The sequence below is a fragment of the Orcinus orca genome, chromosome 2 (assembly GCF_937001465.1).
Source record: "Orcinus orca chromosome 2, mOrcOrc1.1, whole genome shotgun sequence".
In the NCBI taxonomy this organism is placed as follows: domain Eukaryota; kingdom Metazoa; phylum Chordata; class Mammalia; order Artiodactyla; family Delphinidae; genus Orcinus; species Orcinus orca.
The window spans coordinates 159,006,722-159,023,248 of NC_064560.1; the positions used below are offsets into that span (position 1 = coordinate 159,006,722).

At 35.5% G+C, this 16,527-nt stretch overlaps 1 protein-coding gene across 6 annotated transcripts in view; it reads left to right on the forward strand.

Moving 5' to 3' along the window:
• The window catches only part of KIAA0586 (KIAA0586 ortholog), a 105,697-nt gene that overhangs the window by 27,339 nt on the left and 61,831 nt on the right, over nt 1-16,527 (forward strand). For all 6 annotated transcript variants that reach the window (XM_033404680.2, XM_033404677.2, XM_049706364.1 and 3 more), the window contains 6 exons: nt 715-909; nt 2,376-2,563; nt 4,364-4,477; nt 6,004-6,084; nt 13,399-13,592; nt 15,148-15,266. In XM_033404680.2, the coding sequence (XP_033260571.1) occupies nt 715-909; nt 2,376-2,563; nt 4,364-4,477; nt 6,004-6,084; nt 13,399-13,592; nt 15,148-15,266 (891 nt within the window). The remainder of the gene's footprint in view (nt 1-714; nt 910-2,375; nt 2,564-4,363; nt 4,478-6,003; nt 6,085-13,398; nt 13,593-15,147; nt 15,267-16,527) is intronic.

The following is a 16,527-nucleotide window of genomic DNA, read 5'->3' on the forward strand; positions in this document are numbered from 1 at the left end:
AATTTATGTTCTTCTCCAGAGAGACAGATAACTTCTAATTATTTAAGAATTCAGGATTTAATATCTATATAGGTTTACTAGTGATTAAAAATGTATAATGTTATTAACTTCTGCAAGGTTTTAATAAGTATAGAATTTGATTATCTGTACATAATTTCAAAGGATAAAGCCTGGTTATACAGAATAATGAGAGGATGAAAAAATTTTCAATTCCAAAAATGATTATTAACTTTCTTATAGGAAAAAACGTAACGAGTTAAATAATACGTTCTGAATATTCTTTTGAATCTTTATTCAACATTTTATTCTAGTTATTGTATCTTTTCTATCATAGTAGCTGCACAAGTTGTTATATCTATTCAGAGGTTGAAAAACCATGACCTGCAGGTCAGCTGCCTGTTTTTATAAATAAAGCTCTATTGGAACATAGCTATCCTCATTCATTTAAGTATTGTCTATGAGTGCTTTCATGCTACAACAGCAGAGTTGAGATGTTGCCACTGAGACCACACGGCCAATGAGGCTAAAATATTTACTATCTGACCAATTAAGAAAAAGTTTGCCAACCCCTGGTTTACTTATATTTTGGGGCCCTGTAACCTTATTATATAGAATGAGATCTTTCTGTGAAGAAGGGTTGCTATATTTGTAGATGACTGCATAGTAGATGTTCAAACAATATTTTAAAATATCTGCCATTGGTCATTATTATAGGCACTAAAGTGAAGTCAATAAGAACACAAACTGACTTTTATGCAACAAAACCTACAAAGACAGATTCTAAACTGCAACATACCATAACTACACTGTCTCCTGGTGAGCAGCAGTATTTGTTCAGCCCAAGCCGGGAAATGCCTACTTTTTCAGGTACACTGGAAGGTCATCTAATTCCTATGGCAGTTCTTTTAGGTAAGACGCAACAAAATATATGGGGTAAATTTTAGAATTCTAATCAGCAATAGCAGAAATTACAAAGTGATACTGACATAGTAGTCACCTACCTTTTCCTTTATGTGTTGTTTGTATTTGTGAGTAGGACCTCAGAATGTGTCTTACTTGTGTAGTAGCAGTCTCTGAAATGATGCTATATTTTCACTTACAGGAAACATTCTTTTGGTATTTTATAATATATATCTGTAGATGAAATGAAATTAAAATAATGTTTAGACATGTCATAGATATTCATAATAATTAAAGAACTTGAGGATTTTGATTGGTTTAATATCATCATATCTTACGAGAAAGTACTTTGAATTACCTTCTATATACTTTTGCACTAGGCCGTGATAAGTAAAAATTATGTAGTTGTGTGTTCTAAGCTAATAGTTTGTTATTAACTTATTTGAGGCCTCTCAGATCCATCATTGTAAAAGTTGAGCAAATAATTTTTGTTCTCACACTAGCTCTTCAAATTTTGATAGCTATTTTTTTCTTTAAATATCACTGCGATTCTTAATTTTGGTGAATTATTTAAATGTGAATATTTTTCAACATAAGAGAATTTTTTATTTTTGATATTATGTGTTAATGGCATGTCAACTTGGTAGCTGTCTGTTCAAACATGTCTTCTACTAAAATAATAGCTGATACTTATAAAGTCCTTACTGTGTGCCAGGGACAGATCTAAGCACTTTATATATATTAACTTATTTAATCCACTGTATAAAATGCATGGTAATGTACCAATTTTATAAATGAAGAAACTGAGGCACAGAAGAGTTCAGTAATTTGTCAAAGGCCACATAGCTAGAGTGGAGCCAAGAGTCAAACCCAGGCAGTGTGACTTTAGAGTCTGTGTTTTTAATGAATGCACTGCACTGTCCCTCTTTACTTTGAAATTTAGGAAACAAGTGGAACTTTTGAAGTGAAAGGTAACAAAATTTTGACAGCTATGATAGTTAGCAGATAGTTGGCCTACGTGCTCTTTATTGGTAGTCAAACACTAGTATTTTGTTGTCGGTTTTATTTCTGTCTGTTGCTGCCCTATGAAGATTTGAGAATAAAAATAATACAACACAATGCAATATACTTTAGTTTTGGCTTTGCCACTTACTGTCATAACCTTTGGCAAATTAAGTTATGTCTCTAAACCTCTGCTCCCTCAAATGTAAAATGTGGATAATATTAATACTCCATAGGCTTATTTAAATTAGATAGTGTATGTGAACTGTTTAGTACATATGAGCACCTAATGTTAGTCGCTGCTAAAAGGATGACATGGTGAGTATGATGGCAGTGGTGATGATAGAGGAAAAGGTGATTGCAGATAGTGCTTTCCTTTCCTATGAGAATTTAGGCATAAAGATCTAGGTTTTATATTAGAATTTCTCTTTACTTCTGAAATGGTTGACTTCTTTTCCCCCCAAATTTTTTAGGACAAACCCAAAGTAATAGTGATTCCATGCCACCTGCTGGAGTAATTGTAAACAAGCCACACCCTGTAACAGTGACTACTTCTATTCCACCATCATCTCGAAAAACAGAAACTGGAGTAAAGAAACCTAACATAGCAGTTGTAGGAATGAAGTCAGAAAAAAGGGATCCTCCTCAGCTTACTGTGCAGGTATTCAGTGTGCATGAACAGAAAAATTTAAGGAAAAAAATATTTGGCTTAACTTTAGTACTTAAAATCTATTATATCGCTTCATGAAAACTGTGCTTTCATGATGGGTCTTTCCTTCTTTAAAACTATGATATTAATGTGATATTGCTATCCTTGTTCTGCATGATTTAAGCTATCTTTTCTAAGCTGATAACTCATATCCAGTTGACTTGATGATATTCCAAAGGGAACAATTCAATAGTATATAATAATTAATTTTAAAAAGACTTAATGTGTTTGTCTTATATAATTAATACTTTAATTTTATACAAACATATATAAGAGGACTTGAATGAATGGAGAGAGAACTTATAATGTGAAGCTTAAATATTCAATATGACAATTCTTCCTAAGTTAATGTACAATTTAAGTGAAATTGTATTAAAAACAATAAAAGCCATATTTTTTTAAAACCTGAACTTTAGGATCATTTTGACATTTGAAAGAACAAAGGTTTAGAAAAGTTAAAGTGTTTTGATACTGGTCCTATTTCAGAAATAGCCTTGGTTATTTAAAAAGACTGTAATATGTGATAGATAGTTCATTCAGGGGGAAATAAGATTATTTTAAATGAAATAATGTATGTTATAATTAGTTAGCAGTGTGGAAAGTAGATCGGTTTTAGACTCTAAACTTTTACTGTGTATCAAGTGAGTTCCAAATAGGCAATAGGCTAAAGTATAACTACAAGATATAAAAACATAGAAGAATTAGAAGATAATTGCGTGTAGTCCTTATCAAAAATGAAGTTAAGTCTGGATATAGAGGAAAAATCTTAGTTATGATAGAAAATAGATTTGAATCTATAAAATCTAAAACTTATATATGTAAAAGATTCCTAAATGAAAAGGAAAAACAACATACAGTGAGAACATATGAAAGGAATATGACAGAAAGTTTTAATTTTTAAATATAAAAACCTCCATAAATTAATAAGAAAACATAAGAGCAAATCCAGAAATATTCAAAGAACATGTATAAGACTCTACAGAAGAGGAAGTTATAAGCAATCAAATTGAGTAATTTAAATCTTGCTAGTTACCAAGGTAATGCAAATTAAAATAACAATAATATACCTCCATTTAAAAACTGTTCTGGCTGAAACACTTCTATTATCTAGTTTGGGTGAAGGTTGGATAAAACAATTAATTATGTTTTTGATGATGGAAATAGAGCTCTTCATTGCATTTGGGCAGTAATTACCAAGTATCTTAAATATTTATGCTTTTTGGCTCAAGAAGTTAGCCTAATATCTGGCTATCTAGCATAATGAAATAATTCAAAGTTCAGGGAAAAAAACCCTATGTATATATGACGTTTTTTGGAGTGATATATATCTATCTATCTAATAGTGAATATCCTAAATGTTTACCAACAGGAAATGATTAAATAAGGCATGTATTTTCTTGAAATACTATATAGTCATTTAAAATACTATTATGAAGTCTATATGGAAGTATAGTAAGGTGTTTATGACCTAATTACAATGGAAAATCAGGAATGAAACTGTTTTAGATTTTAGCTATGCATAAGTGGTTAGTAAAAACATAAAGGGAATAGTAAAAATGATGTTGTCGTAAGATAATAGGATTCTTTGTGTTTCCCTTTTATTTTCCAAATTTTGTAAAATACGCTTTCATAATTTAAATTTGTTATCCATTGACTTTGCAATAAAAAGTTAAATATGTTATTGATACATAGATTCACAAATATTTAAGTCAAAATGATGAACTGAAAACTGGATGTTGTATTCTGTTTTAGGTATTACCCAATGTAGATATTGACAGCATTTCAAATGGTAGTGCTGATGTTGGTCTATCTCCGTCTTGTCCCAAAGAAGCATCTCCTCCTCCTCCTCTGAAAACCTGGATACAGGTATGTTCAGAAATGTATTCTATATCTTTGAGCAATGTCTTACTATGGATTTTTAACTAATGTTATTCCATGCAAAGTCTTCCATTATAATCTATTTTAATAATTTTCGTTTTAAGGAAAAGATTCAAAACAAATGTGAAATTGCTTTTTTTTTTAATTAATCAATTAATTTATTTTTGGTTGCGTGGGTCTTTGTTGCTGCGCGTGGGCTTTCTCTAGTTCCATCGAGTGGGGGCTACTCTTCATTGCGGTGCGTAGGCTTCTCATTGCAGTGGCTTCTCTTGTTGCAGAGTGCGGGCTCTAGGCTTCAATAGTTGTGGCACGTGGGCTCAGTAGTTGTGGCACGCAGGCTCAGTAGTTGTGGTGCACGGGCTTAGTTGCTACACAGCATGTGGGATCTTCCCTGACCAGGGATCGAACTGTTGTCCCCTGCACTGGCAGGCAGATTCTTAACCACTGCTCCACCAGGGAAGTCCCTGAAGTTGCTTATGAACTTGAAAAAGAAAGTTTGTTTAATATCCTTACATTTATAAATGTTCTGAAAATGATAATCCTTAGTGTAACTATTTGGTAACTTAAGTTGTAAGACTCATATGTGAAGAAAGAATTTCTGTCTCTTTGGAGAAGAATCTTGATTTAAATGGGAATTAAATTATAGTTTTCCTGAATGTGAATTTTATAGTGACAATTGGAGTTTATGTTTTGGGATGTTACTTTGTCGTCATACTGTTGACACGATGCAAAAATATGCATTTCTTTCTAATATTTCTTTGCTGCTTGTGATTGAATGACAAAATTATGACTTTACTACACAGCAAAATAGCACTGTAACATTTCCCCAGGTTTCCTCTATTGTAAGCAAACTTGTTCATTGAGGATACAGTTTTAAGGAGAGGAAGAACATCACTTTTTCACAATCAGAAATAGTAAAATAGAACTGGCCCTGAATGGCTCTTGTGCCTAATTTTATTTTTCATCAATAATTTTTTTAACCAGAAGTTTATTAAAACATATATGATTACAAATAATTTTTTGGACTGTTCATCATTCTGCTCTCAGGAATTGTCTATTGTGGTTTTTGGTGACTAGATTATATATAGTGAGGCCTAGAGGCTAAATTTGTAAAATAATTATTTTGTTTGTCTTTCTAAATTATTTGATTCTGTATCTGTCTTTTTGTGAGTTTGTATATGTGTAAACTCATATATCTATACATACAAACACATTTCTTTACCTTAATTCTAGGAGAGAAATCACAATTATATCAACTTGATCAATTGACTTAAGTTGCATTGTTGGTGGAGTCCTTGATAGAAAAACTGATACCTAGTTTTTTATAGGTATTGAAATGATAACTTGGAGACTAGCTTGGATTTCATTTACTAGTTAAATCAAGTCTGAGCAGGATATCAAAATAAAAAATAGGGGCATGTAATTATAAGCTTATGCTATGGTATTATGATAAATTAGGTATAAATTAAAAAGACATTAAACACAACCAAAACTTTCTGAAAATGCTTTCTTAGACTCCAGAATTTATGAAGGCAGATGAAGAAGAGGTGAAGTTTCCAGGAACTAACTTCGATGAAGTAATCGATATCATACAGGTAACAAAGCTTATTAGCAATCATGTGAATTTATTTTTCTACTAGCATTTTTTTACGTGATTTGATTATCTTTTCTTTTTAAAGACTTTATTATTTTTAGAGCAGTTTAGGTTCACAGCAAAATTGAGAGGAATGTACAGAAATTTTCTATATGTTCCCTACCCCCACACATGCATGGTCTCCCCCATTATCAACATACCCCAACAATTTTGACTTGTTAAAAACTGACACTTCATAATCACTCAAAGTCCATGAATGACCTTAGGGTTCACTCTTTTTTTTTTTTGGCGGTACACAGGCCTCTCAGTGCTGTGGCCTCTCCCATTGCGGAGCACAGGCTCCGGATGAGCAGGCTCAGTGGCCATGGCTCATGGGCCCAGCTGCTCCGCGGCATGTGGGATCTTCCCGGACTGGGGCATGAACCCGTGTCCCCTGCATCGGCAGGTGGACTCTCAACCACTGTGCCACCAGGGAAGCCCGGGTTCACTCTTTATGTTGTACATTCTATGGATTTGGAAAAATGTGTTCATCATTATGCTATTATACAGAGTATTTTCTCTGCCCTAAAATCCTCTGTGTTCTGACTATTCATCTGTCCCCCCTACCCACCCCAGTCCCTGGCAACCACTGATCTTCTTACTGTCTTCATAGTTTTGTCTTTTCCAGAATGCAGTCTACTTGGAGTCATACAGTATGCAGCTTTCTCAGATTGGCTTCTTTCACTTAGTAAAATGCACTTAAGTTTCTTCCATATCTTTTCATGGCTTGATAGCTCATTTCTTTTTAGCACTGAATAATATTCCATTGTCTGGATGGACCACAGTTTATTTATCCATTCACCTGCTAAACCACACTTTGGTTGTTTACAAGTTTTGGTAATTATGAATAAAGCTGCTATAAAAATCTGAGGGAATTCCCTGGTGGTCCAGTTGTTAGGATACCGTGCTTTCACTGCCAGGAGCCCGGGTTCAGTCCCTGGTCAGAGAAGTAAGATCCCGCAAGCCACGCTGTGCAGCCAAAAAACCCCAAACAAACGAATACAAAACAAAACCAAACATCTGATTTTTTCTGTGGACATAAGTTTTTAACTCCTTTGAGTAAATATCAAGGAGCACAATTGCTGACTTATATGGTAAAAGTATTTTCAGATTTGTAAGAAACCGCTGAACTGTCTTCCAAAGTTGCTGTACCATTTTGCATTCTCACCAGCAATGAATGATAGTTCCTGCTGTTTCATATCCTTGCCAGCATTTGGTGTTGTCAGCATTCCAGATTTTGGCCATTCTAATAGGTGTGTAATGGTATCTTATTGTTGTTTTAATCTACATTTCTCTACCTCAACATAATAAAGGCCATATATAAGCCCACAGCAAGCATCATTCTCAACAGTGAAAAACTGAAAGCATTTCCTCTAAGATCAGGAACAAGACAAAGATACCCACTCTCTCCAGTTTTATTCAACATAGTTTTGGAAGTCCTAGCCATGGCAGTCAGAGAAGAAAAAGAAGTAAAAGGAGCCAAATTGGAAAAGAAGAAGTAAAACTGTTTGTAGATGACATGATACTATCCATAAAAATCCTAAAGATGCTACCAGAAAACTACTAGAGGGACTTCCCTGGTGACACAGTGGTTGAGAATCCGCTTGCCAATGCAGGGGACACGGGTTTGAGCCCTGGTTCGGGAAGATCCCACATGCCATGGAGCAACGAAGCCCATGCGCCACAACTACCGAGTCTGCACTCTAGAGCCCACGAGCCACAACTACTGAGCCCATGTGACACAACTACTGAAGCCTGTGCGCCTAGAGCCTGTGCTCTGCAACAAGAGAAGCCACCACAATGAGAAGCCCACACGCTGCAACGAAGAGTAGCCCCCACTTGCCGCAACTAGAGAAAGCCTGCATGCAGCAACAAAGACCCAATGCAGCCAAAAATAAATAATAAATAAACTAATTAATTAAAAAAAAGAAAACTACTAGAGCTCATCAATGAATTTGGTAAAGTTGAAGGGTACAAAATTAATACACAGAAATCTCTTGCTTTCCTATACACTAACAACAAAAGATCAGAAAGAGAAATTAAGGAAATAATCTCATTTACCAGTGCATCAGAAAGAATGAAATACCTAGGAATAAACCTACTTAGGAGGCAAAAGGCCTGTACTCAGAAAGCTATAAGATGCTGATGAAAGAAATCAAAGACGAGACAAACAGATGGAGAGATATACCATGTTCTTGAATCGGGAGAATCAATATTGTTAAAATGACTATACTACCCAAAGTAATCTACAGATTCAGTGCAATCCCTATCAAATTACCAATAGCATTTTTCACAGAATTAGAACAAAAAATTTTACAGTTTGTATGGAAACACAAAAGACCCTGAATAGCAAAGCAACCTTGAGAAAGAAAAACGGAGCTGGAGGAATCAGGCTACCTGACTTCAGACTATACTATAAAGCTATAGTCATCAAAACAGTGTTGTACTGGCACAAAAACAGAAATATAGCTCAATGGAACAGGATAGAAAGTCCAGAGATAAACCCACACAGTTGTGGTTACCTAATCTGTGACAAAGGAGTCAAGAACATAGAGTGGAGAAAAGACAGTCTCTTCAATAAGTGGTGCTGTGAAAACTGGACAGCTACATGTAAAAGAATGAAATGAAAACACTCCCTAACACCATACACAAAAATAAACTCAAAATGGGTCAAAGACCTAAATGTAAGACCAGGGACTATAAAAATCTTAGAGGAAAACACAGAATGCTCTCTGACATAAATCACAGCAAGATCGTTTTTGATCCCCCTCCTAGAGTAATGAAAATAAAAACAAAAATAAACAAATGGGACCTAATGAAACTTAAAAGCTTTTGCACAGCGAAGGAAACCATAAACAAAATGAAAAGACAACCCACAGAGTGGGAGAAAGTATTTGCAAATGAAGTGACTGACAAGGGATTAATCTCCAAAATGTACATATAACTCATGCAGCTCAATATCAAAAAAACAAACAATCAAAAAATCGGTGGAAGATCTAAATAGATACTTCTCCAAAGAAGACATACAGATGGCCAACAGGCACACGAAAAGATGCTCAATGTCACTAATTATTAGAGAAATGCAAATCAAAACTACAATGAGGTATCACCTCACACTGGTCAGAATGGCCATCATCAAAAAATCTACAAACAATAAATGCTGGAGAGGTTGTGGAGAAAAGGGAGCCCTCCTACAGTGTTGGTGGGAATGTAAATTGGTACAGCTACTATGAAGAACATTATGGAGTTTCCTTAAAAAGCTGAAAATAGAGCTACCATATGATCCAGTAATCTCACTCCTGGGCATATATCCGGAGAAAACCACAATTCAAAAAGATACATGTACCCCCGTGTTCACTGCAGCACTATTTACAATAGCCAGGACACGGAAGTAACCTAAATGTCCATCAATGGAGGAATGGATAAAGAAGATGTAGTACATATATACAATGGAATATTAGTCATAAAAAAGAACAAAATAATGCCATTTGCAGCAACACAGGTGGACCTAGAGATTCTCATACTGAGTGAAATCAGACAAAAACAAATATCGTATGATATTGATTATATGCGGAATCTAAAAAAATGATACAAATGAACCTATTTACAAAACAGAAATAGAGTCACAGACGTAGAAAAGGAACTTATGGTTACCAAGGGGGAAAAGAGGAGGGAGGGATAAATGGGGAGATTGGGATTAACATATACACACTCTATACATAAAATAGATAAGTAATATAAGAACCAAATGTATAGCACAGGGAACTCTACTCAATACTCTGTAATGACCTGTATGGAAATAGAATCTAAAAAAGAGTGGATATATGTATATGTATAACTGATTCACTTTGCTGTACAGCAGAAACTAGCACAACATGGGAAACCAACTATACTCGAATAAAAATTAATCAAAAAATTCACATTTTGCTGATATATGATGTGGAGCATCTTTTCAAATGCTTGTTTGCCATCGTTATATCACCTTTGGTGAGGTGTCCATTAAGGTCTTTGGCCCATTTTGAAAATTGGGTTGTTTTCTTATTATTGAGTTTTAAGAGGGTTTTTTGGTATATTTTGGATAACAGTTTTTATCAGAATGTGTCTTTTGCAAATATTTTCTCCCAGTCTGTAGCTTATCTTCTAATTCTCTTGACATTTGTTTTCACAGAGCAAAAGTTTTTAATTTGAATGAAGTCCAGCTTATCAATTAGTTCTTTCATGGGTTGTCCCTTTGGTCTTAAATTTAAAAAGTCATTGCCATACCCACAGTCATCTATGTTTTCTCCTATGTTATCTCTAGGAGTTTTATAGTTTAGCATTTTACATTTAGGTCTGTAAATCATTTTTTTTTTTTTTTTTTTTGCCATACGTGGGCCTCTCACTGTTGTGGCCTCTCCCGTTGTGGAGCACAGGCTCCGGACGCACAGGCTCAATGGCCATGGCTCACGGGCCCAGCTGCTCCGCGGCATGTGGGATCTTCCTGGACCGGGGCACGAAACCGTGTCCCCTGCATCGGCAGGCGGACTCGCAACCACTGCGCCACCAGGGAAGCCCTGTAATCCATTTTGAGTTAATTTTTGTGAAGGGTGTAATCTCTGTGTCTAAGTTTTTTTTTTTGCCTGTGAATGTCCATTTGTTCTAGCACCATTTGTTGAAAAGATTATCTTTGCTCCATTGTATTGCCTTTGCTCCTTTGCCAAAGATCAGTTGACTATATTTATGTGGATCTATTTCTGGGTTCTTTGTTGTGTTCCATTGATTTATTTGTCTGTTCTTTCACCAGTACCTCACTGTCTTGATTATTGTTAAGTCTTCAAGTTGGATAGTGTCAGTCCTCCAACTTTGTACTTCTCCTTCAATATCATATTAGCTATTCTGGGTCTTTTGCCTCTCCATATGTCTTTTAGAGTAAGTTTGTTGATATCTCCACAATAACTTGTTGAGATTTTTATTGGAATTACATTGACTGTATAGATCAATTTGGGAAGAACTGACATATTAACGTTATTGAGTCTTCCTCTCCATGAACGTGGAATATCTCTCCACTTATCTAGTTCTTGATTTCATTCATTAGAATTACGTAGTTGTCCTCATATAGATCTTGTACGTGTTTTGTTAGATTTATACCTAAGTATTTCATTTGGGGGGGGTGCTAATGTAAATGGCATTGTGTTTTTAATTTCAAATTCTGCTTGTTCATTGTTGGCATATAGGAAAGTGATGGACTTTTGTATGTGAACCTTGTATCCTACAAACTTGCCATAATTGCTAATTAATTCCAGGAGTCTTTTTGTTGATTTTTTCAGCTTTTCTACATAGACGATCATGTCATGTGCAAAGATAGACGATCATGTCATGTGCAAAGATAGTTTTATTTCTTCCTTCTCAATCTGTATACCTTTAATTTTCTTTTCTTGTCTAATTATATTAGCAAGGACTTCTAGTACAATGTTGAAAAGGAGTGGTGAGAGGGAACATCCTTGCCTTGTTTCTGACGGTTGAATATCTTTTGACCATCAGTATTATGTAACAGAGCTTTGAGAAACTTCCTTCTACTTTGCAGTTAAATATATTTTTATTTTAAAATTGTAAGGTTGTTATTCTGTAGTACAGTATTATCTTCTATATCACCTAGCTACCTCCATGAAACTTAATGATTGTTAGCTGTTTCCCACCTGCATGTCCTCTCTCCTGCTTCCTACTTCCTTCTTCCTTTTTGTTTCCTTTGGTTTCCGTCTCTCCAGTCTGTCCTTTCTTCATTCTATTACACTTGTCTGTTTTCATTTCTGGATTATTGGCAAGTTCGCCAGTTAGTTCATATTCAGAAAAAAAGTTGTGAGGGGTCTAAAATCCAAGGGAAGAGCCCATATAGCAGGAAGAGATATAGAAATGATAGAAATGGTTAAATAGAAGGAGGGAAAAAGTAGCTGGAAGTAAAATATAAAGGATGGGAGAAAAGATCATAGAACATAGAGACTACTTGAATAATGATGTGTCAGTGAACTTTAAAGAAGACATTTGTTCATATTTCTTAGACTTTCAGAACCAAGACTAGTTTTGTCAATCATAAAATAAAATCCTATTTTAAACATTAAGAGATATGCCCTACATTAATGTTACTTGCTCACCAGTGTGTCTTCTCATGTGAGCTCAACATGAATGTTTTGAAGGTAAGAATATAACAAAGACATTAGACAACTGTTCAATATATAAGTGAAAGGAACATTGTAGAAATAGCAAAGAATTTGGACTTCAAAGACAAGTGTTTCTATCCTTGCTCTGCCACTTAATAGCTGTGGACTTCATTTTTCAATGGGACAATATTATTGAGTTATATTTTTTAAAGAGCCCTAACTTTTTTTGAGATACATATTGCATTATTTACAGATAAAATGATATGGTATCTGTGGTTTACTTCAAAATGGTGTGCAAAGGGGAAAGTGGATGGGGGAAGTATAGATGACACAGAGTTCGTTATGAGTTGATAATTGTTAAAGCTGGGGAACAGGTAAGTGGGATTCTTATTATTTATATGTAACAGATATAGTGCATGAGCACTATTTTGTTCACTTTTAAACATGTATATTTTTCATAATAAAAAGTTTAAAAATTCCGGAAGTAACTCTTTTGATCATGATGTGATGGTACAAATAATGTGTAAGATGACCTAGCTGCATATTTAACTGTAAATTATATGTTCTGTAAGGGTGAGCAGTAATATTTGGAAGTGTTAGTTTTACTATGATAATAAATTTATAGAGGGAAATGTTAATAATGTTTTATGTAGGAATAACCAAGTTTTCTAGTTTGTTTTATGATTGTTTAAAATAAATATATATATTTTTAAATATTTATTTATTTATTTGGCTGCGCCAGGTCTTAGTTGTGGTACGTGGGACCTTCGTTGTGATGTGTGGGATCTTTTAGTTGTGGCATGCAGGATTTTTAGTTGCGGCATGTGGGATCTAGTTCCCTGACCAGGGTTGAAACCCAGGCCCCCTGCACTGGGAGCATGGAGTCTTAGCCGCTGGACCACCAGGGAAGTCCCTGAATATTGGGCTTTAAAAACACAATATAATTGTGTAATTAAGTTTCTTCAATGTGATTTATATGACAAGTGTGTATACTATAAATAATGTGATATCACCAATTAGAAAATGCTATTGATTAATTTAGAAGTGTTGGTTAATTCACCTACCTAAGTTATCTCTACTTAGCACTCAGTAAGTGTTGAATAGATACATGAATATAATAGTTTTGTTTTTATTATTACCAGGAAGAGGAAAAATGTGATGAAATTCTGGAATACTCTGAACCAATTCTGGAGTTTAACAGAAGTGTTAAAGTTGTTTCTACAAAATATAATGGCCCTCCGTTTCCACCAGTTGCTTCTACTTTTCAGCCCACTACTGATGTTCTGGATGAAGTAATTCAGAGAAAAGAAACATTGGAAAATAGCTTAATTCAATGGTGAGTTTACAGTGGTGTTGGGATGAACAGAATTATAGTAGCAAGTGTAAATGGAACGTATGAAATTTTGGTTGAAAATCTTCCTTGTCTCCTTTTGTTTATTAAATTTTTCCTTTGCTGTAGTCACTGGACACTATCTGACATGAGGCTGAGGGTTTAACTAACTGTTGCAAGTATTGTTTCTGTCCTTGAATATTTGTACTGAGGCAGTCTATTATGACAAAAGAGGCTATTGCTGAGTAACAAAGCATTAAAAATGTACAAGTTCTTTAATCCAGTGGTTTATTAACAGAAATTTATCCTAAGGAAATAATCAGTTCTGCTACTAGGCCATAGAATACTTAGCACTTATAGTGCTTACTACAAACAAGGCACTGTTTTGTTTGTTACTTATATAAACTCATAAACTCTACTTTTATACCTATATTTACCTGTGGGAAACCTTAAAGAAGTTATGGAACAAACTAAACAACTGAATATTCATACAGTTATCATGATTGGGTTTAGAAAAATACTTAATGATGTAGAAAGATATTAATAACACTGGTGCATAAATGAAGCAGGGTACTAATGATGCAACCACAGTTTAGAAGAGCTCACTCAAAAATAAATGTGCGTGCGAAAAATATTGAAAAATAATACCAAATTGTTAACTAACTTTGTTTATTCTTGAATCTGGGATTGTGAGTGAGCCTTATTTTTTTTTTTAACTTTTATGCGTTCTCTGATTTTTACAATGAACATCTATTACTTGTATAATAATAATTAAGAAGGCTGTTAGCTTCGCTAAAGAAATGTACAAAAAAGCAGTCTCTTATTGTGTTTCCCTTCCTTTTCCTGTCCTACTTCCCTTCCTAAAAATGACCTTGAAATTTTCTTTCCCTTTTCAGAGGAAAACTACCTGTGTTGCAGTCTATATATTTATTTCCTTGAAGAGAGGGCAGCTGGACTCCTTTTCTAGCTTTGATCTTGTGGGGTTTTATATGTGCTTTCAGAGTAGGGAACCCAACATTTTAGGTGCATGATATGCCAGGTAATCATTGACCTAAACCTTATTTTGAATTTACGAGGGCTGTTGAAGTTTTCATTAGACTGATCAGAAAGATTTTAATTTGATAAACTGTCTCCCACAGAGATTCGGTTTGTTTTTCTAGGAGATATATTGGAAGTTTTTCTTCTTTCCAGATTCAACTTTCAGAATGACTGCTTTCACATTTAAATGTTTGTGTCCATGGGTACCAGTTATTTTTTTTAATTTATTTTTTTATTTTTTTATTTTTGCGGTACGCGGGCCTCTCACTGTTGTGGGCTCTCCCGTTGTGGAGCACAGGCTCCGGACGCGCAGGCTCAGTGGCCATGGCTCACGGGCCCAGCTGCTCCACGGCACATGGGATCTTCCCGGACCGGGGCACGAACCCGTGTCCCCTGCATTGGCAGGCGGACTCTCAACCACTGGGCCACCAGGGAAGCCCGGTACCAGTTATTTTTAAGGGTGTTATTTCTAACCACTATACATTTCAACTAAATTTAGGAATCCTTAACTTTTTTCCCCCAGGGTAGAACAAGAAATAATGTCAAGAATGATCTCTGGGCTTCTTCCAGTCCAACAGCAGGCCACAGCTGACATCAGTGTCTCAGTCAGTGAGGCCAGTGAGCCATTGACTTCTGACATTGGTAAGTGAAATGGAATCTTTTAGCTTTTTTTGTTATTATAAGACAAAACCTTCAGGTTGTTGTGGATTTATATATTGTAGAGGTCACATAGTCCTTGGTTGACAAAAGATAAAAGTCGTCTTCTTTTCAACGTCACTTCCCAGTTTTCTGTAGTGGAAGTTATTTCTCCCTCAGTCCCTTATTACATACTGCAGCATTCAGATTATGCTATCAGCGTCCATCCCTCCTACCCCCAATCTCTCCATTCTTTCCCATAGCACTTTGTGTGTGTTTGTTTGTGTGTCTGTGTATCTTTTTTTTTTTTTTTTTTTTTTTGGCGGTACGCGGCCCTCTCACTGTTGTATCCTCTCCCGTTGCGGAGCACAGGCTCCGGACACGCAGGCTCAGCAGCCATGGCTCACGGGCCCAGCCGCTCCGCGGCATGTGGGATGTTCCCGGACCGGGGCACGGACCCGTGTCCTCTGCATCAGCAGGCAGACTCTCAACCACTGCGCCACCAGGGAGGCCCCTGTGTCTGTGTACCTTTGTTATAGTAACCATCAAACTGTATTATGATTGGCTTGCATATCTGTCTCACTCACTAGACTATAAATTACTCACAAGTAAGCGTGATTCTCCTTTAGAGCCTAGCCCTTGACTGACACCTAAGAAGAGTTTAAGTATTCCCTGAATGGATAGAGCCTCTTTCTTTAGGGAGCCCACACCATTCACCTCTTCTTCCTCCTTCCTCTTCCTCTTCTCTCCCTCCTTCTTCCTCCTTTTCATCCTCCTCTCCTTCCCTCTTCTTCCCCCTCTTTCTCCATTAGCTTTTTGAGGCATAATTTACTTGCCGTAAAATTCACGAATGCTAAGTGTACTGTTTGACAAGTTTTGTTAAACAAACACAGCCACGTGTTAGCCACACAGTCATGTTATAGAAAAACATTTCCATCATCCCCAACAGTCCCCTCTTGCCACTTTGCAGTCAATCCCTAACCCCCTCCCATGCCTACTACACCCTAACAACCACTGATCTACTTTCTATCATTGAATTTTGCCTTTTCTAGAATTTCATACTTATGTAATCATACAGTATTTAGTCTTTTGTGTCTGGTTTCTTTTATTTAGCATAATGCTTTGACAATCATGTTGTTGCATATAGTAATAAATATTACACTCCATGTATGTACCATAATTTGTTAATCCAGTTACCCGTTGATGGACATTTGTAGTCTTAGTTTTTGACTATTATAAATACAGCTGTGCTATGTATATTTGCAAA